General features: G+C 38.3%; 1 protein-coding gene across 1 annotated transcript; it reads left to right on the plus strand.

Annotated features, from left to right (window-relative positions):
* The first annotated feature begins 422 nt into the window (after positions 1-422).
* SETDB2 (SET domain bifurcated histone lysine methyltransferase 2) lies at positions 423-24,079 on the plus strand. Its single transcript, XM_058182579.1, has 12 exons — positions 423-822; positions 1,591-1,713; positions 3,965-4,030; positions 5,207-5,288; positions 8,090-8,641; positions 9,208-9,327; positions 12,504-12,673; positions 14,323-14,521; positions 15,719-15,815; positions 17,075-17,171; positions 18,046-18,359; positions 23,969-24,079. Exons 1-12 carry the CDS (start codon positions 816-818, stop codon positions 24,077-24,079), a joined length of 1,938 nt encoding a protein of 645 aa, XP_058038562.1. The 5' UTR covers positions 423-815.

A 24,079-nucleotide genomic window follows, 5' to 3' on the forward strand; every position in this document is an offset into this window, starting at 1 on the left:
TTTTTGGCTAGGCCAGGTCTGGAAAACTTTAGATGGCAACAGTTAGGCTGCTTTATATCTCTTTGATTCCATTTGCTGTCCATACAGGTTTTTGCAGTTCTGGTGTTAAACCTCCACTTTGATTTCTGCCACCCAATGTTTTTTATGTCCTATATAGGATTTGATTCCTAAACGGTCACAGTCGTGCCACTTCAACACTCAACAGAAGTTATACTGTAATAATAAACAAAGTGGGGGGGGGACCCTCGTATTTGAAATGCTAAAACAGTTCTTTATTAAAGCATTAAAGTTTTTAAAGCATCTTGTCTGAAGATGCAGATACGGCCCCCACTCAAACGGCGTCGCTTTACGGCCTGGTGTCTCGCTATATAAAGACTGTTCCCGCTCACATATGGCCTTATACTGTAATTGCTGGGGTATTTATAAAAGAAGCCAATACTTGTTCCGAATCGCCTGTTTCACCTGCAATAAAGCGGACACTAACATAACCTATCGCCAGAGCTCTTGCATGCCTTTCCCATGGTTTCCGATAGGCGCTCGTCATTTCCGACAAAGAGGGGTGGCGTCGTGAAAGCTCCTCGTCAGGTTTTTGTTGCCCAGTTCTTGCCTTTGAGCCGCCGTTCCTGTGTAGTCTATGCCGCTGGTGCAGACGACGGACTTAGCGGGAGGAACGCTCCCCTCTCTCTCCCCACCCCCGGCTTTTTGTCTTTTGGCCGCTGGTGCTGCCAGCTTTGTTGTTTTGCACGGCTGAGCACAGTCCTGCCGGGGCGGCGTTTGCGGGCAAGGCCTGGGCCGTTGAAGGAAAAGCCGACGCGATGAAAGGTAACGAGAGGTAGGGGCGGGAACCGGGACCCAGGGAGGGTTGCTGTAAGGTGAAAGCGCCACGCTTGAGACGCTGCCTTTGGAACTGAATTTATTTATTTATTTATTATTTTTATAAGCGTTTTATAAGCGTTTAATCCTTTAATACGATATATTAACTCAATATATTATGACCACCGATTAGCAACGAACATAACATCCGAGACATGCATGCATTTATGCATTAAGGGGCGTGCATTAGTGGACCCGCCTACCGTCCCTGTCCTAATATTCCTTTTTTACTTACTCTTTTTATGTATCCAAATTATGTTTATACTTTTACCTGTTATATATGATTGACAAATAAAAATAAATAAATAAAAATAAATAGTTGCAGATATGGAAATGATTTATAGCCTTCTATTTTTAAAGCATCATTTTATGCTATATTTAATGCACGTTGCAGATCTTCTGTTAAAACCATGCTACATCATTTCTCTTCCCTCCCCAGGTAAATTCCATAATTTTACATATGCTTTGAAAAAGTATCTCCTATTGTTTTGAATTTTCCACCGTTTTTTCCCTGTTGGGTAAATTGTAGTATTCAGTGAAGGAGAAATCATTTCTTTTTTCTGCACTATACATATTATATTGTACACTCTTCTTTTTAAGTCTATGCTATATTTATGTAGTACACATTCATAGATATTTATGCTAATCCATACTGGGGATTGAGGTGGGATTAGGATGTCACTCAAAATGTAAATGAAAACATTTTTTTGTTCATAGTTGACGCAAAAAGGCTCTGGAAGCACATGGAAAAAAATAAAGTAGACAATATATTTGAGTGTATGCACAAGGCACTGTTGTCTTTGCAGCAGAAGATTGAAGATGGAACTGCAACAAGTGAAGGTTAGACATCTTTGTAAACTATCACACTAAATTGAGAAATTAGTGAAACAAAACTTATATTCAGTTTTGCAGGTATAATTAGTGATATTAAGTAATCTGTCCTACGCAGACAAGTTGCAATAATTTATAATGATTGGGTTAGAACTGGATACAACAGCCATGCAGAGATTGCAGCTGAATTTAGTAAGCAAATCTTATTTCTACTACAATGGTACCTTCGTACTCGACTGCTTTGGAAATTCATCAAATTTGGTACTCAACCCATTTTGATACGAAAATATTACTCATTGTTTGTGTGGCATTCTTGGTGTTGGCTGCCTTGTGACTCACTACATTATTCCTTATGGGAATAATTTGTTTGGCACTCATCATTTTTGGTATTCAGCATGGTGAGAACCAAGTAATGTTGAGTACCGAGGTACCACTATACTTTGTGAATATTGTCAGGGTTCCAAGGAACATCCCTAATGAAATAAAGCTTTGAGGCTTGAGGTTCCTTAAAGTTCCAATTTATTAGAGATGTCATGTTGGCACAACTGGGAAAACCCGAAACTGAAAGCTTCCAGGTTTTTCACACCCAGTTGACAGTTCACAGCCCTGCCCCACACCCACAAGTTGATCACATTGTCCAATGAACTCTTCCCACTCAATTGGATACAATCTTCAGGCAGTCTACATCAGACGCAGGCAAAAGTCCTTGGAATACGGAATGTTGTTACGACTAACTTTCTACCACTCCAACAACAACCCCCTCCCAACTTCCCCAGCTAAAATATGTGGCAGTTAAGAAGCCGGTTTAGCTCACGCTGGTAAAAGCCTGTTATTAAGAACACAGTAGCCTGCAATTACTGCAGGTTCGAGCCCGGCCCAAGGTTGACTCAGCCTTCCATCCTTTATAAGGTAGGTAAAATGAGGACCCAGATTGTTGGGGGGGGCAATAAGTTGACTTTGTAAAAATATACAAATAGAATGAGACTATTGCCTTATACACTGTAAGCCGCCCTGAGTCTTCGGAGAAGGGCGGGGTATAAATGTAAACAAACAAAAAGAAAAAAAGAAAATTGCCTTCCGAAACTGACAAATATATTTTAAGTGCAGACCCGCACTTTCTTTCCCTGAGTAAGTTCAGCCCCCTACCCACCCCAAAAAGGGAAGACTTTGCAGCAAATGTAAGAGCCTTTTTTTTTCTGCTGTTGGTCACCTATGCCAGGGATGGGTGGGTGGACTGAAGCCAGTTTGCATGGAGCCACTCTTTCTGCTGTCTGCCTTGCATCTTTCTTTTCCCTTTCACCCTTGTCCAGTGAGCTGTTGGGGAATAGATCAGAGTACACTGCATGAGATTTACACAGGGCATTTGTAATCCATGAATATCCCTATAGATTTTTATTCTGAATTTACTAGAACTAACCCACCATTATCTCCTTTGAAAGTATATTGTGCACATATTTAAATAAAGGACATTGCCTGTTCAGAAGTTTTTTTTTTAAGTACAGAACAGTAATAGCTTTTCTGATTTTCAGCTCTTTGAAGAGAGATATCAGCTTAATTGTGGAACCAATTAGATGAAAATTTAGCATGCATCCCTTTATTCAGGTTATTTAATCAGATTCTACTTGATTTTTATTTATATTTGTTTATTTGTGTGTCTTACTGTCAGAGTTGACTCAAGTCATTGCAGTTTTCTTGACAAAGTTTTTTTAGAAATGGCTTGCTATTGCTGCTTTCACAGGGTGAAGAAATAGTGACTGGCCCAAATTTACTGAGCTGGCTTCATGCCTAAGGCACAATTTCCTGATTGCGTCTTGTGCCTTGTACCTTAACAGCTACACCAAACTGCCTCTCTTGGTCTTTAATAGGAATGTTTTAATTTAGATTCTGCAGTGAGCAAATTTGTTGACCTTGATAGCTCCTTGCTCCTTGTTCTGTGAAAATAATAAGTAGGAGAAAAAATGTATCTGCACATATGGTGCTTCTTTGTTCCAAAATATGTACCTATATTTGATAAGTATGTAACAGACTATAAGTGGTTGGGAATCACACTTAAGTCTCAAAATGTATGGAAACGTGGCTGAGGAATTCTGGGAGTTGAAGTCCACAAGTCTTAAAAGTTGCCACGGTTGGAGACCCCTGGTATGGAGGACTTCAGCTAAGAGATATCAATCAAAAGTACCATTTTACTGTTTATTAACATCTACATCCTTTTAAAATGCTATATTTCAGTGCAGTTTTCTGTTTTTGTTATTTTGAACAGAATGCAGTCAAGCTTTGGCACTTGTGAATCAGCTGGGTATGACTGACCTCTTACCCCTGGTGCATGGTATGAAAAATCTCATTGCTTTGCTATAACAGATGATGAAATTTTTCCTTTCTATAGGCATTAGCCTCTTACCTAGCCAGAAGAAAAAGCCTGAGGAATTACTTTTCCTCACATACTGGCTCTTGCCTGATTTTTCTATAAGGAAATTGAGCCTGATTCCTATTGTCTACTTTCCATATTGGATTTTCCATTCCAGCAGATTCAGTACTTGGGAATTTGTGGTTTTAATTTTTCATAAAACATAAACCTGATATAGTCATATTTTATGAGGGACCCAAATTTATATTTCATTGTGACAGATCAAAAGCTTTAGTAAGCATTTTGGGAAAGCTGAAGCCAGTCAATTTAGTATTCACCATCTCCAGTAGCAAGGCATGCAATTCCCCTGAACTGGGTCAGAATGATACACTGTCTAGTTCATTGTTACCAAGCCCTTCCAGATTTTGGATAGAAGAATTTACCTCGCATACTGCCTGACCTTTTTAGTGGAGATGGCTTTTACATGTGAATCAGTTGCTTTTCCAATAATACATGTCTGTGGATTTACTAATCAACAGACCTCTGTTAGCAGAATATTATGGAGTCAAATTCTTGCTGGTTTACCTCTTTTTAACACTTACTGTTGTTTTACTAAAAGCTGTCTTTATCCATTGTTCATCACTTAAACAGGACAAAGAGTGCTCCTACTGGTGCATCAAATATAAGAGGAATATGTTGCATCTATTTTGTCCCTAAGCTTGACGTCTAAAAGTACTGAAAAGAAATTCAGCGCAAACTCTGCCCTTCAGATAGGTAAAACCACCAAACTCCATCCTGTGCAACTGTTTTTATGGAGTTGGAGTGGGGACATCAAGGTTTGCTCTCTAATCCCCAAGTTTTTACAATAACAGTTTCATTCTGCATGCATCCTCCAGCTTTTTGTAAGCGTGATAGCGACAGGTTAATTTATGTGCACTGGAGGTGGGCTGTATATTTCATGAACTCTGAGATGAGGAAGAAAAAGTGAATTCCTCTTCTGTATTATATTACAGTAATAAATTAACATTTAAATACTTTTTGCCTGATTAATTTTTCTGTATTAGCATTAACATTAATTTCAATGATGCGATTAATAATTTCTTAAATGCATAATTGTGACAAATCTAAATTGTAATTTTCTTTTTCCTGTTGTTAAAGAAGATAAGCATATATGCCATCTGGATTTACCTCTGTCTTCTCCAGGGAAAATTACAGAAGATGCTGGAGATGATTTTTCTTTGTAAGTAAAACTCTATAAATCGTTCTTTTGCTGTTTTTATATCTTAGAAATTCAAGTTGAAACTTCATTTGGAAAGTAAGGTACGCTAAACAGATTAGAGTACATCAGTCAAATTGACTGTTTGGAATATGAATTTCAGCCTTTCCCATTATTTCTCTATCTTTCTGTCTATTTTGGATCTTATTTTATCTTCTCTCTTTTAGATTGTTTTCAGTTTCTGCCCTCCTCTCCCGTACTTCTCCAATTTATCTTCCTGGTTACTGCCTGCTCTCCTAAACCTTTTTCTCCCTGCCCTGCCTTTTTCTAGAAATTGAAATGCCCTTTGAATGGCAAATACATACTTCTTTTGGATACAAAGGCTGCATAGCTAAACATTGCTGAACATTTTATGATAATTGGAGGAATTTGCTTTGAATCTTTATAAGCAAGTCTGTGTTCCCCAATCAGAATATGTCAGCATAGTTATATCAATTCTCTGTCATTGTCTATGGAAATTCTCAGTCATCCTGCCAGAACCGATGAAATTTCTTGGATGAGAAGCGAAAAATCTTCTTTTTCCTCAAGGAAAAAACAGTCCAGTTGTCTTTTAAAACAGCACCTTTGAGATCTCTGTGGCGTTGTTTCTCAGCTAATGGCTGTGTGTCGGGTGAAATGCTCCCAGTTCAGACCGAATAGGCTGATCGGTAGCGATGGTGGAGGGTGGTTTGGAGAACCAGTAGCAAAAATCCCTGGCCCCAGGCCCACCCAGTGCCCGGTTGCCAGCTTCTCCGCTTGCCGCTTCTTTTAAAAAATGCTTTTAAAAGGTAAAAAAAATAAAGGCTCTGACGATCCCAGCTGAGCTTCCTGATCATCAGAGCCTTTTTTTTTACTTTTAAAAGCATTTTTTTACAACCCATTCAGCCAAATAGGTTGTAAAAAAAATGCTTTTAAAAGTAAAAAAGATTGTGCGCCACAGCTGAACACACACACCCCGTGCTGTTCTACTTACCCTGTGCTTCCTTTTGGCATGCACTGTGTGCATGCGCATCTGGCATTTGGAGTGTGGTGCGCACTACGCGTGTGCAGCCAGCAAAGCGGTAGTAAACCATTTCAAATTTCACCACTGGTATGTGTGTCACTGATGGTGCACAGAAGTCTATATAAGGCACATCTCTCTTCCCCAACCCAAGAAAAGAGCCCAAAAGAAAGAAAAGTGGGGAAGTGGGCAGAGTTCCTGGTCTCCTGTTGAGCATCTGGACACAGCATTTCCTGCAGTCCAGAATTGGAGTAGTTAGGGATTGCACAGGCTTAACTTCCAGAATAATGTTTTTCGCAATAGTTATTTCTCATTATTTGGATGAGTTTTAATCAGTTACTTCTAGGCAAAATCTGTTCCTACATCAGCAAACACCCTTGTAGGCATAGTTCTCAGATTTATGGATAAATAGGCTGTCCCCTATTTAGGCAGGTAGTTCTTCAACCCAGGTTAGCTTTTGCTCATTAATTTGCCAACATCAATAATAATGCTGCGGTTTTTATGTCCTTAAAACTTACTGTCGATGATAATGTGACAAGAGAATCCTTATTTGTATCTTCTTAGAAAAGATTGAATTCAGGTGGGGATTTTTTCAGTGTCTTGTGCTGTTTTTAGAGTAAAACTTAATGGAACTTAACAATATGAAAGGTCGTTACTATATAGATTAACAGAAAATTGTAGAATTCAAATTCAAATTCAAACCTTTATTGTCAGAGTACAACATGTCTACAATGAGATTGGCTGAGCCTCCCTTTGTACACCCCCCAACCCAATACAACTCACAGTAAAAGACAGCAAAAGAAAAATCCCTAACCTAGTGAATCCTACTAACAAGCACTCAATCCTACTGCACCATGTGAATTTATTGGACACTGCGCCAGCCCCGCAAGTCCATCGTACTATGTTGTTATAAGGTTATTTTCCATTCAGAAGCCTGACAGCCCATGGATAAAAACTGTTCTTCAGCTTATTTGTGCGGCTGCCTATACTTCTATATCTCTTTCTTGACGGCAGGAAAATAAAGAACTGCTGACCAGGGTGTGAGTAGTCCCTGAGGATTTTCCTCACTCTTCTAAGGCAACGAGTCCTAGCGGTGTGTTTTAGTGATATCAGGGGACAGCCCACAATGTTTTGTGCTGTGCTCATCACCCTCTGTAATGTCTTTCTATCCATGGCTGTCAAGCTGGCATACCAGTTCAATTTATAAATATTATTGGATTAAGATCATTGTGTTGTTTTCCTAATGCAAATAATGATGGTGAAAGCTGCCTGAATAATAAATAACCAGCATCTCTGCCCAGATTTTAGTCTACCTAAAGCTGAATCCAGCATAGAATCTCTATGGCAAGGGTGTCTAACTCGCACTGTCATGGCGGCGTCACATGACTTATCAGAACTTTTTCCCCCTTCACTAAACCACACGGGGCCAGCACGTGATGCATCCGGCCTGCGGCCCATGAGTTTGATACCCCTGCTCTAAGAGGTTCAGTTAATACAATAGCTATCTGCCACTCTTTTTCCCCCCTGTTGATTCCCAACAGAATCCCTTTGCACTGAGATTATATACAGCCTAGGAAGTTGTCACACACATTCCCCTTTGCTGTGAGGGTAGGATTTAAAAAAAAGCATGCATCAAACATGGAGAGATTGAGTTATCAGGTTCACTGAACAGGTGAACCTGATAACAGGTGAACAGGTTAGGATTCGTTAGGACGAATCCTAACGTCTCACTGATTGCTTGACACTTTTTTTTTTAAATTTTTACATGTACGGCTGTAAACGGCAGACTGGAAATTGATGAGGGAATGGATTTAAGAACTGAAGGAGAATCTGCAGAGACATCTTTCAAGTTCTACCAGGATCATGTTTGTTCTAAGAAATGTCTTTCCAAAAGACCATGGGATTCCTACAAAGGGGAAAACCCTTTGAAGTTGCCAATGCTGTGTCACTTCCAGAGATGGCATGCTAAAGCAGACACTGGCTCAAAATCACATGATGTGCTATACAAAGCTCCTTGTGGAAAGAGCTTGAGAAATTTCAAAGATGTGCAGAATTACTTATTTCAAACAGAATGCAGCTTTTTATTTTTAGATCACTTTTCTTTCAATACCTACGTGCAGGTATTCAGAAGCAGTTCTAGTCCCCAGGCATTTGTCATTGATCCAGATATCAGCCAAGGGGCAGAGACTGTACCAGTGTCATTCTGTAATGATATCAACCACGATCGGCTGCCTTCCTTTAAATACCGGAAGACCTCTTGGCCCCATGGATACGTCTTGAATAACTTCTCCAGCAGTTTTCTTGACTCCTGCAACTGTACCGATGGCTGCATTGACAGGTGAATAATTGTCCATTTTTAAGCAGCATTTTGAATAAAGCTTTTATTTTAAGTACGTGTGTAGTGATGAACTAATGGGGTGATTTGCCAAAATATGTTTCTTTAAATAACATCTTGTTAAAGGTTTCTGTGGCATCTACAAGATTTGAGATCAAACACAGACACTTGATTATTTTTGTTTACAAATATGCAAAACCTTGAAATGTCCTATTTAAAGGGGAAAGGTCAGCGTGCAATTGTAAAGGAATTGTTTGTTGAAAGTCTTAATTTTTAAACTTTAAGGAAATATCTTCCCTGGAATATGTAAACTATCCTGTGCTATTGCTCTTCACTTGCATGTGAAATGGTAGAGCATTAAAATGATTCTGTGAAATTACATAAATGTGGAAATATGGCCATCAGAGGAGAAGTCCATCAAAATTCCAAATGAAATATACCAAGGAAAGCACTTAATATATTTGCTTTCTCTGAAAATGTTATCATCACACCAGAATCCAGGAAATAAATGGGCCATGTTGCTTTATTTCATATCCTTATTTCCACTAGATCTACTGTGTGCTTTCTAGGACAAAATGTACGTGCCTGCTTCTTACAAAAAGAGCCGTCTTGAAAGCTTCTATGTCTCCAAGAAATGGACCTTCTCACGGTTATACTTACAAAAGGCTGGAGGAACCTATTTCCAGCGGGTAAGGAATACTATGGTTAAGTTTGTGATAGTTGTTACATTGTATCTAATATACTCACATGTTTCACTCATATAAACTCTGCTGCATTGCTGTTTTATATTATTATGGTTGGTTGCACAGTCTGCCAGAGATTTAGACTGGGTTTGGCGTTCTTATCCACCCATGAGGCTTTCCCAAGGACCCAGGATAGGCATCGATTGCTGTTTAATGATGTTAAAGGCATAAAGATATAAGGCTATAAGCTGTTCCAAGTAAATTGGAATTGCAATTTACAATTGACTAATAGTGATTTTGTCAATGCTGATGACATTCAAGTGGTGCTCCAGCTGACTGTACTGTATATTTAGGCGGTATTGAGTAGTGAATTTTGGATGGTTTTTCCATACAGCTGCTGATATGACTTATCAGTACTACTACTATTATTCTGGTGTCTTTGAGTCAGGATTGATTCCAGGCGACTGCAGGGTTTTTTGAAAAGTTTTAAAGAAGTGGTTTGTGGTTTCTCTGCTTCCTGCTAGGGCTGAGAGAGTGGGACTGGCCAACGTCACCCAGCTAGCTTCATATCTAAGGTGGGACTGGAATTCATATTCTCCTGGTTTCTAGCTTGGTGCTTTATCATTATACCAGACTGGCTCTCCCTTTTAAATAAGAGTTTATAATTATTAGAAAATTTGTTTCTCATTTCACCAAGGAACTAAAGGGAGAAGAAATACGAATTGTGTTGAAGAACTGCTACATGACTCTAGGTTTGAGCATGGATATCCTGGTGCTGTCAGATGATTACAGCTTAATGTGTTTGCAACCCAGGCTTAGACCTGAAAGCTATAGGCAGTTTTTAGAGTATTGTAACTGTCCCAAATTGACACATTTGCATTATATGTAAACCTATCCTTTATTACTTACATGTGGAGCATTTTAAAATAAAAGTTTGTAAAGATGTTGTTTTGGTCAGTGTTTGTTTTGAGCATGCCTGATATCTTTGACTTATCATTCATTTAACAATGGTTTGAAGTTACAACAGCCTTGGGAAAAGTTACAGCTGTTGCACCATCCTCATAGTCTTGTGATCAGAATAGAATAGAATAGAATAGAATAGAATAGAATAGAATAGAATAGAATAGAATAGAATAGAATTTTATTGGCCAAGTGTGATTGGACACACAAGGCATTTGTCTTGGTGCATATGCTCTCAGTGTACATAAAAGAAAAAAATACCTTCATCAAGGTACAACATTTACAACACAAATGATGGTCATAGGTTGCAATTTAACCCTTAATGATAGCAACAAAAAGTTACAGTCATACAGTCATAAGTGGAAAGAGATTGGTGATGAAAACGATAAGAAGATTAATAGTAGTGCAGATTCAGTAAATAGTTTGACAGTGTTGAGGGAATTATTTGTTTAGCAGAGTGATGGCCTTCGGGAAAAAACTGTTCTTATGTCTAGTTGTTCTGGTGTGCAGTGCTCTATAGCATCGTTTTGATGGTAGGAGTTGAAACAGTTTATGTCCAGGATGTGAGGGATCTGTAAATATTTTCACGGCCCTCTTCTTGATTCGTGCAGTATAGTAAATGTAGTCATTACAATTTTCAACTTTTCCAACAAGCAAAGTCAATTGGGGAGGTCAGATTTGCCAAATGCTGCAATGATTCCCTTAATATCTGTGGTAAAATAGTTGTAAAATCAGGTCTAGTCATGTGATGACTTGCTTTATGACTGCATTGACTTATAGAACCATAAGACTTGAAGGGACCTTGGGGGTCTTCTAGTACAACCCTCTTCAGGGTTCATTGCAAGAGTCTTCATTGCATCCCAGACAAATGGTTGTCCAGTCTTTTCTTGAGAACCTCCAGCGATGGAGCACTCTACAACAGAAATTCTCAATTGTGGGCATAAGTCAAGAACTACCTGTACTACATTGTGTCTCTGTATTGAACTTAAGTATCAATAAATACATTCTCTGCTAAGGAATTGCAATAGTTGTTAAAACAAAAGACACAATAAATAACTGCATTCATCCAGGAATGCCAATTGTTAGCAAATACCATATTTGTCAGGTATGCCTCCTTTCAATACTCAAGAAAGAAAAACCCCAACTCCATTGTTTGTAGAGATAGGTACTTTTACTGAGTATGAACTGAAAGCAAACAAAATGAAAGCAAGCTCTGAGGTATTTGGCGCGGAAATTACATATAAGAAATATCCCCAAAGCCCTCCTTCCTTTGGTCCGGTCAACCTTGTCCAATCCCCTTTCCCATAGCGGGGCATGTGGTGTGTATTTTCAGATGGTCCCATCTCTCTGGTATGTTCGGGCCGTTAACCTTGACTGTTATCAGCCCGCCTTCCAACTGCCGAGCAAGTTTGAAGAAAGGCCTCTAATTCACTCCTTCACACAGTATCTCTTCCAGCATTCTCCCCCTCCCCCATTACCATGACAACCATAGCAAGCAGAGCAGTAAATGCATAAATCAGAAGACAGATTACCCAGAGTAATAAAGAAATAAAGTTGTAGAGCAGAGGCTGACAATATTTTTCAGAGTATAAGATGCACTTTTTGCCCCCTAAAAGAGGCTGCAAATCTTATACTCCAAATGTAGCTTTTTCCAGGTGCTAGCGAGTGAAGCAATCTTCCAGCTTTGCCTACTCCCTCCAACTCGCAGCTGTGCTTTAGAAGCTGTTTTTTATCCCCAAGCAGGGATAAACCAGCAAACTAATGTGATGAAGCTGACCAGACTTAAGGACATTAGCCAGGTGAATACCTGGTAAATAGATTCCCCCCCCCATTTTCCTCCCCAAAAACTAAGGTGTGTCTTACACTCTGGTGCATTTTATACTCTGAAAAATACGGTATATAAAGTATACATTTTAAAACTATACATCATTTTAAGAATTCTAATATGTTGCTAGACCATTTGTTGATTTTCTATTTGCCTAGTCAATTGTTCATACATTTGTTATTTTCTTAAGAAACCTCCGGTTTTACAATAGTGTAGTTATTGAGTTGTCTTTCCTTGAGTTCCTATGCTCATTGCCTATTTTTCTTCATCTTTCTCTGTCCAGGCAAGCAGCATCCATATTGGAAGGAGTGAATATGTGTGAATATTTGTTTATCTGTCTGTGCTCACACGCACTTTGATGCTTTCCCCCATAATCCTCCTTTGTTTTGTGTATCAGAGTTTATGAATGCAGCTTCCTCTGCAGCTGTGACAAGAACATGTGCCAGAACAGATTGGTACAGCACGGCCTTCAAGTTCGCTTACAAGTCTTCAGCACTGAAAAGAAGGGCTGGGGAGTTCGCTGCCTTGATGACATTGACAAGGGAACATTTGTTTGTACCTATGCAGGTAGAGCAAAAGTATTTTAAGTACAGATGATTTTATTTTATATATGTATACCCACATGTGCATATTATCCACACGCATACACACACAGAGTAAAAGATTGAGTAATCATTGAATGTTTCAGTACTGAGTACTATGATTCCAATGTCGAATTAATATTTGCATAAATATTCGTTGAGCTTAATTTGTTTCTGTAGGAGCAGTTTTACCATTTCTTCTGTTTTTAGGCTATGTAATTAATTAGGTATTTGAGATAGATACCTTACCTCTAAAAAGTGTTTAAAGAAATCAATATTCAAGTTGTGATTTTATTTTACTTAAAAGAATCTTGTCTAGCATCTTTTCCTGACTGACTAGGCAATATTTTCTCTGTGAAGCTGTCTAGAGAACTAAAATTTTATTTTATTTTATTTTATTTATTTATTTGTTATTTTATTTTCCGGCCTTTATTACTTGATAAGTAACTCAAGGCTCTGAATATACATAATATTCCTTCCTTCTCCTATTTTCCCAATAACAATAACCCTGAAAGGTGAGTTGAGTTGAGGCCGAAGTCTCTCAGCTGTTTTTCATGCCTAAGGCAGGACTAGAACTCACTGTCTCCAGGTTTCTATTCTGGTGCCTTAACCATCTAGCCAGGTGGCATAACCCAGCATCTTAAACAATTTTATTTCAGGGTCATTGTTATGTCCTCTTTTATGGCCATCAGTGATATTATAATAGCTTTAATTGGATATTATATTAGAATTCTTAAATATATAAAATCCCCTTCTCCCCACCCCCAAAGAAATGCCCATGACATACTAAATACTACACTGAAAATTTTGGAAGCTATTTCACCAGCAAATTGCATTTTAGAGCTTTGAGATAAATGAAATACTCCAGTTGGTTTGGAACATTTTTTGTTAGGAATATCGCAAATGGAATTAATAAAATATTCCAGTATTTTCTCATCTGCTAAAAGGGAGGCTCTTTTAACCTCTTCCTGTAGGGCTATTTTAGTCCCTTACAGTTTTCCCTTTACCTACATCTGACATAACAGCATCCTGGAAACTCAGAAGTTCTTCTGAAGTTATGCATAGTTTTTTAAAATTTTAGTTTGCAATCATATTTGCACATATTAATCTTGAATGTAGAAGTAGAACTGTATTTCCGGAGTAGAAATCACTTCTTTATTTTTGGATGATCTGGTTTCACTTCCAGGTCATCCAAAATTCACTTAAGCAAATGGCTAAGCACTCAACCACTTATGATTGCTGTGTGAGGGAGAAAAATATTCAAGTATGTCCTCATTAATCTGTCCTGTTCAAGCTGTTTTGTTTTGGTGGGAGCAGGTTTCAAATTGCTTGCTGTCGCAATATGTTACTGGCGTTTCTTGTTTCTCAGTTATCCCAAATAGACTTTTGATTTCTGTCAGTTTTTACTGTCAGCATTTACAATTGAAGGGAGTGGTACAAAATAATGTAATCTGAAATTAACATTAAATGTATCCTGCATTTAGATTTAGACTCTCTAACACATAAAATCAGCAGGACAAGGGGAGATCTGCTTTAGGCAAACCTGAGATATCCTTTTTGCCCTCCTTAAATGTTTGTCTTTTTTTACTGCCATACCTGGGGTATACATTTCATAAATACAGTGTTTTATTCTAGGGAAATTGATGTCCAGAGATGAACATTACCAGGGTAAAAATAGTGGTGAAATTGAAGAAGTTACCAAGAATACCAACCAGAGCTTATTTTCAAGAAAGAGAAAACTGGGTACAGTCTGTTCTGATTCAGAGAATGAACTTACTCAGGACACTGGAAGACAACAGTCTTTATATCTGAATGCTGAAGGTCAACCAAATCGGTAAATTAACAAAAATTACATATTTAAATAGGTAGCATTCCTTCACTGTTTGAATCTGGATAGAGCCACTTTTATGGTCTATCTAGTAGTGACTCATTAACAATACAAGCGTTTAAAAATCCATGTTAGATCAGAATATATATACATATATATATATATATATGCTCTGAGCAAGCATGGCTCCTCTCCCCTTGAGATTAAGTAATGAGGAAGGAGTTTGTTGGAGAGTCTGGTTCTTTGGTGGTAATAAAGAAACAAAGAAATTAAGCCGCCTACCTGACCCAGAGAAGATACAATCCAACTCAGAATAATGTGTTCAGAATACTAAGTGAGAGTAGTGTTAGGAAGTTGATATTATTTTACGTGTGCTTGAGGCAAATGGCCGATTTCTTTCAAGACAAAATTTTAGGCTTAATCCCCACTGTGGCTAAATCTACCCAGACTATTCCTTTGTTCATTTTACCTCTCCTGATGTTTAATCCTCACCTCTAAATTTAATAATCCTCTGTATTTCCTTCATTGTTGTGTATTCCTAAGAGCATTAAATGTATGTTTTAAATGTCCATGTATTAAAATGGTGGGGGAGGGACCTCCAGGTGACTAAATTGGAAGCATTTTTGGGTTTATTTTATAATCATAGTTGAGGCTAAAAAGAAAGTGGTGGCAGCAAATATTTGCTGAAAACATTAAATGTTGCATCACTCTAAAGTAGAGCAGGCCCAGTTGTGAAAAAGAGCCTTACGACATGAAAAATGCAAATAATAATATTACATAATAATAATATTACACTGTGTGGTGATGCCCTGTATTACAGCAGTTCCAAAACCTTCTTAGTATATAAATGATTCTTTAATGCTTTAAATCTCTTCTCAAATTAAGTGGGAGCTGGGCTTTCAACATAGTTCAGTTGACAATAATTAATATTATACAAACTCTTTTATTTCAGTAGAATATGCTAAATCTTCAAAGTGGATGAAACTCCCAAGTAGATCTTTGAGTCTCTTTACAAATTTATCAAAACCTTTTTTTTATGTAATCTTTTAGGCATTTATCAATACAAAATTTCCACAAGATGACAAGGAATTTGCTGTAAACACTGGACAATTACTAGGATAATTATTACAATTAATAATTAAAAAATAGTTTAAAGAATTCTACTTTAACGTATGCTATATAAAACCATGTTTCTGTTAGCAGAATTCAGAACTACACTTCATACAAGACTTGGAATGTACAAACTGTTGCAAGACCTAGAACTAAAACATCCCTTCTTCAAAGACAACAGCGAGAACTAGTAAATATTCTGCATTTATTTTTAAACTGCCTTGTTGGCTTTTTACTTTATTTTAATCTATACTTCGAATCTTTCAAATCTGTTCTGTTTCTAAATTTGGTAGCCAGGTAATAAGGGAAGATCTTACTTTTCTCAATGAGTACCACAGTATTTCTCAACCTCAACAACTTTTACAATATGTAGACTTCAGCATGCCGGCTGGGGAATTTTGGGAATTGAAGTCCATGTATCTTAAAGTTACTGGAGTTGATGAACTGCACTGTTCCTTCCTTCTCTTTCCCCCAGAAGAATATATATACATATTTTAATGAGATTACAGATAATCCCTAATTTATTACCACAATTGGGACCAAAATGTCTGTTGCTAATTAAGATGGTTGTTAAATGAGTCACGACCTTTTCTGCCACCGTTGTTAAGCAAATCACTGCAGTTTTTAAGTGAATCTCATGGTTAAGTGAATTTAGCTTCCTCCATTGATTTTATTTGTCGAAAGCCAGCCGAGAAAGTCACAAATAGCAATCATGCGCTATGGGGAGGTTGCAACCATCATATGCACCTGCATGGTTTCCAAGTGCCCAACCATGGAGTTGCTGCAACAGAAGCAACAGTTGTAAGTAACTTTTTCCAGTGCTGTTGTAACTTGGATAGGTCACTGAAGGTTACAAGTCGAGGGCTGCCTGTATTGTCTAGATATGTGTCAATTATTCTGAGCTTGAAATAACTGTCATGAGATTAAATCAAGCTGTTTTGACCATAATGAATGTACTCCAACATTTCATTGAACTGGCAAATGAAATTGTTGTAGTCCAGTTCAAATTTGAAAAGGCTGTTTTGCATTTGAGCAGTTCTGAGTTTGAAACATTTCATGTACCTTTGTAGTTAGGAGAAGTAAGAGAGTCTGAGAAAGGAGATTATTTTAGGAGAGCACTGTTTGCTGAATCTACTTTTAAATTTGTCCTTCCAAGATGGATCTACTGGAATACTCCATTTCACAGATTGATCCTGCCTAAGTAGAATATTTGGGTTTGATTGGAGATCAGGAGAGTATCTTAGAGTTAATTTTTATTTATCTTACCTCACCCTTGCCCAACTTGTTCTGTGGCGCTGTATGAAAACCAGAAAATGTGTTTGTTGTATCCAAGCCCCAAGAAAGCCAGATGGCTTCTAGAAAAAGATCAAAACCTTGAGAAACCAACAAAAGAAAACCAGGATTAAAATTCCTAGTTTGTCTACTCTTACTAGATTTCTTTCTTCAAAGGGAATTACTGATGTCAGTTCTGATGAAGACGAGAGTTCTTTGTGTCAGATGTCAGGAACAAGAAGAATAACTTCAGCAACCAAAAAGGGAGATGAACGTAAAGTTGCACCATTTTTTTTCATTTCAACAAATTTGAAAATAAAATTGCATATCTCAAAACCACTATTGAGGAATTAAAAGCACTACAATTAATAAAATAAAAAAATCTGCATAAAAATAATGCTGAAATGTAAAAGCATGAATTTTTTTTACCAGCACAGAAAAGATACAGTATTCTATTAATATAATATTCAGCTTTTGCCATGGTTTCTTATCTTTGGTAGATAGATAGCCTCAAATATTACCTCCCTGATACTCTGACTTGAAGAGTTTTGAGCAGTGATGATCTACTTGTGTGGAAGAGTTCAGAATTTATAGCTGCCTAGAACACAAAACTAACTTCTTGCTCTGCGGTCTTATGTATTTAGCAGGCATACATGGGATCTGCTATGTGATACGTGACATGAGACTTACAATGCAGGTTTTTTTCTGAGCGTAAACCATTATCAGAGATACACAGTTTTTAATCCAGAGAAAATAAGATACTTCACATCCCACATTTTCTGTATTTGTTGGCAGCTCCTTGAAAGAGTTGTGCCTTTTCCTGGATTTGTATATGTGAACTCAGGAAGCAGAGATAGCGCAATGACATTACTCTGTCATTATCTCTGGAAAAAGTGAATCTCCTGTAAGCAGCTGCCAACAGATAAAGCACAGTATTCAGAGCAGAGGCAAAGTGGCTTTGTCCTTCGATCCAAAGACTGAAAACTTAGGTATGGCCATGATCATGCTCGGAATCTGATAGATTCAAAAATAATATTTTAATAAATTGGTCTAGCAAATTTAAATCAGAGCATCTACACTAGATACTAGAAGATGTGACTGTGAGATGTTTCTAAATCATATGCTACTCTTGAAATGCTTCTTTACAGAATCAAGCCTGCAAGGAGAATTTGAGAAATTGGTAAACACCATAAATTCTGAAGCTAATACTGATTGCCATAAAGAGAATCTCCTTTCTGATGCTGTATTGAAAAGCAAGCTGCCTATGGAAGATGACAAAGTGAAAAAACAACATAAAGACATACTTGAATCAGACAGCACAATAAAAGGAAAAACTCAGAAAAACAGGCAGGAACTTGCTTGTATGAAGGAGGCAGCAGAAATTGAGACATGCCCAAAGAATGAAGAAAATCCATGTTTGCTGGATGCCACAAGGGAAGGCAATGTAGGCAGGTTTCTTAATGTAAGTGGTATTTCTTTATTTCTTTAGTTTTGGTTTATATAGCCACTTATCTGAGCCAATAGTTTTGGGCAGCGAGCAATATTTAAAATCAAAGTTCAAAAATATACAATCACAACTATAAAAATTAAAATACACAGCAGCCAAGAAAAATGCAGCTATCACTAAGACAACCAAAAGATGTGTCCCTTCACAGACCCAGGGTCCTGGGGCTTCAGAACTTTATGAAAGGGCCAGTAAGGATGGGGACATCCTGATCTCCAGAAGGAGAATGTTCAATACTGTGGGCGCTACAGGCTCACCTTCTGGGCCCCGACAACCAACTTTCTTAGCTGACAGGACCCAGAATATGTGCCCATCCTGCTTGGCCAGTCAGGTGGAAACAACTGGGGAGAATGTTCCCTTAAGTAACCAGGTCCTAAGACATGAAGGGTTTTAAAGGTGTCAACCAGCTCTTTGAATTGTATCTGAAAGCACATTGGCAACCAGTACAGCTCACATGCACTACGTCACCACAGTTTACTGTACATGCAGCCACATTCTGCAACTGTTAAAGCTTCCAAATGCTCTTCAGGGGCAGTCCCATATAATGAGTATTGTGGTAGTCCAGACAGGTCATTGTGAAATGAATAACACTGAGCAAGGCCTCCCAATCCAGGAACAGGCACAACTGATGCACAACTTGAACGTGAGCAAAGGTTCTCCCAGCTCGTTTAAAAAGTTATGAACTCAGAAGGACCTCCATATTGCTCATCATATCTGTTTGAGGTAGTGCCACCTCATCCAGAATCAAAAATGGAAGATCCGTAGCTTGAGAACATTCAACTTCTTAAAGCCACTAAGTCTTGCTTGGGTTGAACCACAACCTCTTTCCTAAGAGAAAGGGGTCACCCAAATGTACCTAAAACAAGACCAGAAAAACAATTCCTCAGTTTCTAGCAGAGTCCCTTAACTATCACATCAATCTGGCTCACACATACTGATGATACCTCACCCTAAAGATCAAATGACTTCACTCAGTGGCTTCATGTAGATGTTCGGGAGAAGGGCGGTATAAAAATCGAATAAATAATAATAATAATAATAATAAATGCTGTACTACTCACCCCCATCTCCCAGAGGGGGTCCAGAAAGATTATGTGATTGATAGTATCAAAATACACTAAGGTCAAGAACAGCAAGGATGGATGTACTACCCCCATTCTAATCCCACAAGAGATTATGCAAAATTGCATTCATCATAGTCTCATATTCGGGCCTGAATCCCAATTGAAATGGATTGTGTTAAAGAGGTATCTTTTTCATAATTAATATTACACTAATTTTGAAAAATGTAACAGTTTTGCTTGCTATGAGTTGAAATAGCAATAACAATAACACTTAGATTTAGATTCATATACCACTTCATAGTGCTTTCCAGCCCTCTCTTAAGCAGTTTACAGAGTCAGCATATTGCCCCCAACAATCTGGGTCCTCATTTTGCTGAACTTGGAAGGATGGCAAGCTGAGGCAACCTTGAGCCAGTGAGAATTCTGGCAGTCAGCAGAATTAGCCTGCAGTATTGCAGTCTAACCACTGCGCCTCCACGGCTGTTTTGCTGAATACTGAGAACCTTCAGCATCTGTATGCAGTCTTCAGGAGCAATGTATCAGATTTACAATTTTCGGTCTGTTTTTGTACTTGACAAATATAATACAGTCATGGCCGAAAGTGTTGGCACCCCAGAAATTTTTCCAGAAAATCAAGTATTTCTCACAGAAAAGTATTGCAGTAACACATGTTTTGCTATACACATGTTTATTCCCTTTGTGTGTATTGGAACAAAACAAAAAAAGGCAGGAAAAAAAGCAAATTGGACATAATGTCACACAAAACTCCAAAAATGGGCTGGACAAAATTATTGGCACCCTTAACTTAATATTTGGTTGCACACCCTTTGGAAAAAATAACTGAAATCAGTCACTTCCTATAACCATCAATAAGCTTCTTACACCTCTCACCCGGAATTTTGGACCACTCTTCCTTTGCAAACTGCTCCAGGTCTCTCTTATTGGAAGGGCGCCTTTTCCCAACAGCAATTTTAAGATCTCTCCACAGGTGTTCAATGGGATTTAGATCTGGACTCATTGCTGGCCACTTCAGAACTCTCCAGCGCTTTGTTGCCATCCATTTCTGGGTGCTTTTTGACATATGTTTGGGGTCACTGTCCTGCTGGAAGACCAAAGATCTCGGACGCAAACCCAGCTTTCTGACACTGGGCTCTACAGTGCGACCCAAAATCCTTTGGTAATCCTCAGATTTCATGATGCCTTGCACACAGTCAAGGCACCCAGTGCCAGAGGCAGCAAAACAACCCCAAAACATCATTGAACCTCCACTATATTTCACTGTAGGTACTGTGTTCTTTTCTTTGTAGGCCTCATTCCGTTTTTGGTAAACAGTAGAATGATGTGCTTTACCAAAAAGCTGTATCTTGGTCTCATCTGTCCACAAGACGTTTTCCCAGAAGGATTTTGGCTTACTCAAGTACATTTTGGCAAACTGTAGTCTTGCTTTTTTATGTCTCTGTATCAGCAGTGGGGTCCTCCTGGGTCTCCTGCCATAGCGTTTCATTTCATTTAAATGTCGACGGATAGTTCACGCTGACACTGATGCTCCCTGAGCCTGCAGGACAGCTTGAATTTCTTTGGAACTTGTTTGGGGCTGCTAATCCACCATCCGGACTATCCTGCGTTGCAACCTTTCATCAATTTTTCTCTTCCGTTCACACCCAGGGAGATTAGCTACAGTGCCATGGGTTGCAAAGTTCTTGATAATGTGGACAAAGGCATATCTAGATATAATTTACTTGGACTTCAGTAAAGCATTTGATAAAGTAGACCATAACCTACTACTAGATAAAGTAGAAAAATGTGGGTTAGACAGCACCACCACCAGATGGATTCGTAACTGGCTGACCAACCGCACTCAACGTGTAGTCCTCAACGGAACTACATCCACATGGAGGGAAGTATGCAGTGGAGTACCCCAAGGCTCTGTTTTAGGCCCAGTACTCTTCAACATCTTCATCAATGACTTGGACGAGGGGATAGATGGGGAACTCATCAAATTTGCAGATGACACCAAGCTGGCAGGAATAGCCAACACTCCAGAAGATAGGCTCAAGTTACAGAAAGATCTTGACAGACTTGAACATTGGGCGCTATCTAACAAAATGAAATTCAACAGTGAAAAAGTAAGGTTCTACATTTAGGCCAGAACAACAAAATGCCCCAGTACCGTATATGTGGTACCTTGCTCAATAGTAGTACCTGTGAGAGGGATCTTGGAGTCCTAGTGGATAACCATCTAGATATGAGCCAGCAGTGTGCAGCAGCTGTTAAAAAAGCCAACACAGTTCTGGGCTGCATAAACAGGGATAGAATCAAGATCACGTGAAGTGCTAGTACCACTTTATAAGGCCTTGGTAAGGCCACACTTGGAATATTGCATCCAGTTTTGGTCGCCACGATGTAAAAAAGATGTTGAGACTCTAGAAAGAGTGCAGAGAAGAGCAACAAAGATGATTAGGGACTGGAGGATAAAACATATGAAGCACGGTTGCAGGATCTGGGTATGTCTAGTTTAACAAAAAGAAGGACCAGGGGAGACATGATAGCAGTGTTCCAATATCTCAGGGGCTGCCACAGAGAAGTGGGAGTTGGGCTGTTCTCCAGAGCACCTGAGGGTAGAACAAGAAGCAATGGGTGGAAACTGATCAAGGAAAGAAGCAACTTAGAACTAAGGAGAAATTTCCTGACAGTTAGAACAATTAATAAGTGGAACAACTTGCCTTCAGAAGTTGTGAATGCTCCAACACTGGAAATTTTTAAGAAAATGTTGGATAACCATCTGACTGAGATGGTGTAGGGTTTCCTGCCTGGGCAGGGGGTTGGACTAGAAGGCCTCCAAGGTCCCTTCCAACTCTGATGTTATGTTATGTTAGATCTCTGAAGATGGACTTGTAACCTTGAGATTGTTGATATTTTTCCACAGTTTTGGTTCTCAAGTCCTCAGACAGTTCTCTTCTGCTCTTTCTGTTGTCCATGCTTAGTGTGGCACACACAGACACACAATGCAAAGACTAAGTGAATTTCTCTCCTTTTTATCTGCTTTCAGGTGTGATTTTTATATTGCCCACACCTGTTACTTGCCCCAGGTGAGTTTAAAGGAGCATCACATGCTTGAAACAATCTTATTTATCCACAATTTTGAAAGGGTGCCAATAATTTTGTCCAGCCCATTTTTGGAGTTTTGTGTGACATTATGTCCAATTTGCTTTTTTCCTGCCTTTTTTTGTTTTGTTCCAATACACACAAAGGGAATAAACATGTGTATAGCAAAACATGTGTTACTGCAATACTTTTCTGTGAGAAATACTTGATTTTCTGGAAAAAATTCTGGGGTGCCAATTCTTTCGGCCATGACTGTATAAACAGTTAAAATCTGTAGCTCTTATTTATCCACCAACTTATAAAAAGAAACCAGTTATCTTTTAGTTTTATATTCTATAATTCACATGCAAATACTGGGAAATCTTTTCAGCCTTAAATTTAGATGCCAGTGATAAGAATAACCAAATGCAGAAGTGAATGATAATAATAAATGAGGAGGGGGTAAATAAATAAATATGTTCAGTATGTAATTAATTATATTTTGCTAAGCCATTATGTCCACTGTAAGGAAATAGGGCTGAAGAGAAGAGCCAGGAAAAAGGTTAGGATTTGAAATGGAGGAAGGGACTTGATGTGAAAAGGTCCTAAGATGAGGCTTATGATCTTTTCTCCTCCTTTTATTCCTCATCGTATTAGTTACTGTTGGAATAGAAGCCCTTGAAGTTTGTTCTACTCGTTGGCTTCTCCTGGAGCAATTTTACTTTTGCTTTTATTGGTCTGGTTGAACTCAGTGGTAGAAAAATGTGGATAGTGGGAGAGTCACTATTCTCTTAAACCAGTAAGCCAGCAGCACCAGGTACAAAATTATAAAGTTCTTGTATAATTTAGCAAAAAGAAATAGGACATGGACATTCATTGAACAGAGACTACTAAGGATTATCAGATTATTTTCTCTGATAAGAGAAAAATATAAGCATGAAGAATTCAGAGAAGAATCTTAAGTGTAACCATTTACTGTGAAAGGCAGGGCTGTCTGCTTTTGATCCTTAAAAGAGTGTTGCCATACAGTTTCTTGAAACACAAAGCTTGAAAGGGTCCTACAAGAGTGTTAGAGCTAACAACAACTTTTAACCAACTAAAGCAAAGCAAGAGATGTTAAAAAAATTAATAAAAAATAGCATATAAAATATATCAAAAAACAGCACAGAAAACAGTTTTATAACATATTGATACTAAATACACAGATTTTGTCCCTTTATAAAACCATTTCCTCTTTTGTTTTTTGTTTTTTGCATTAATGATGTTAAACATTATAGAAAAGAATGGTTTGCTCAGACATTCATTCCTGACTCCATAAGTAGAGTATGTTTACCAAAAGAAACAATCCAAATGTGCACAAAAAGTATATTAAACAAAACCAGGTATCTCTCTTTTAACTGTTATTTATTTTGTTTATAGCACAGCTGCTCTCCTAATCTCTTTGTACAAAGTGTATTTGTAGAGACTCACAACAGAAACTTCCCCTGGGTGGCATTCTTCACAAAGAGGTTTGACATTTTTCTTCGTTAA

The sequence above is a fragment of the Ahaetulla prasina genome, chromosome 1 (assembly GCF_028640845.1).
Source record: "Ahaetulla prasina isolate Xishuangbanna chromosome 1, ASM2864084v1, whole genome shotgun sequence".
NCBI classification, from domain to species: domain Eukaryota; kingdom Metazoa; phylum Chordata; class Lepidosauria; order Squamata; family Colubridae; genus Ahaetulla; species Ahaetulla prasina.

Excerpts from the sequence above, each read along its gene's own strand:
- SETDB2 (XM_058182579.1), top strand. Across the intron at positions 12,674-14,322 it reads ATTTGTTTGTACCTATGCAG|GGAAATTGATGTCCAGAGAT; the intron begins GTAGAGCAAAAG and ends GTTTTATTCTAG. Across the intron at positions 14,522-15,718 it reads GCTGAAGGTCAACCAAATCG|AATTCAGAACTACACTTCAT; the intron begins GTAAATTAACAA and ends TTCTGTTAGCAG.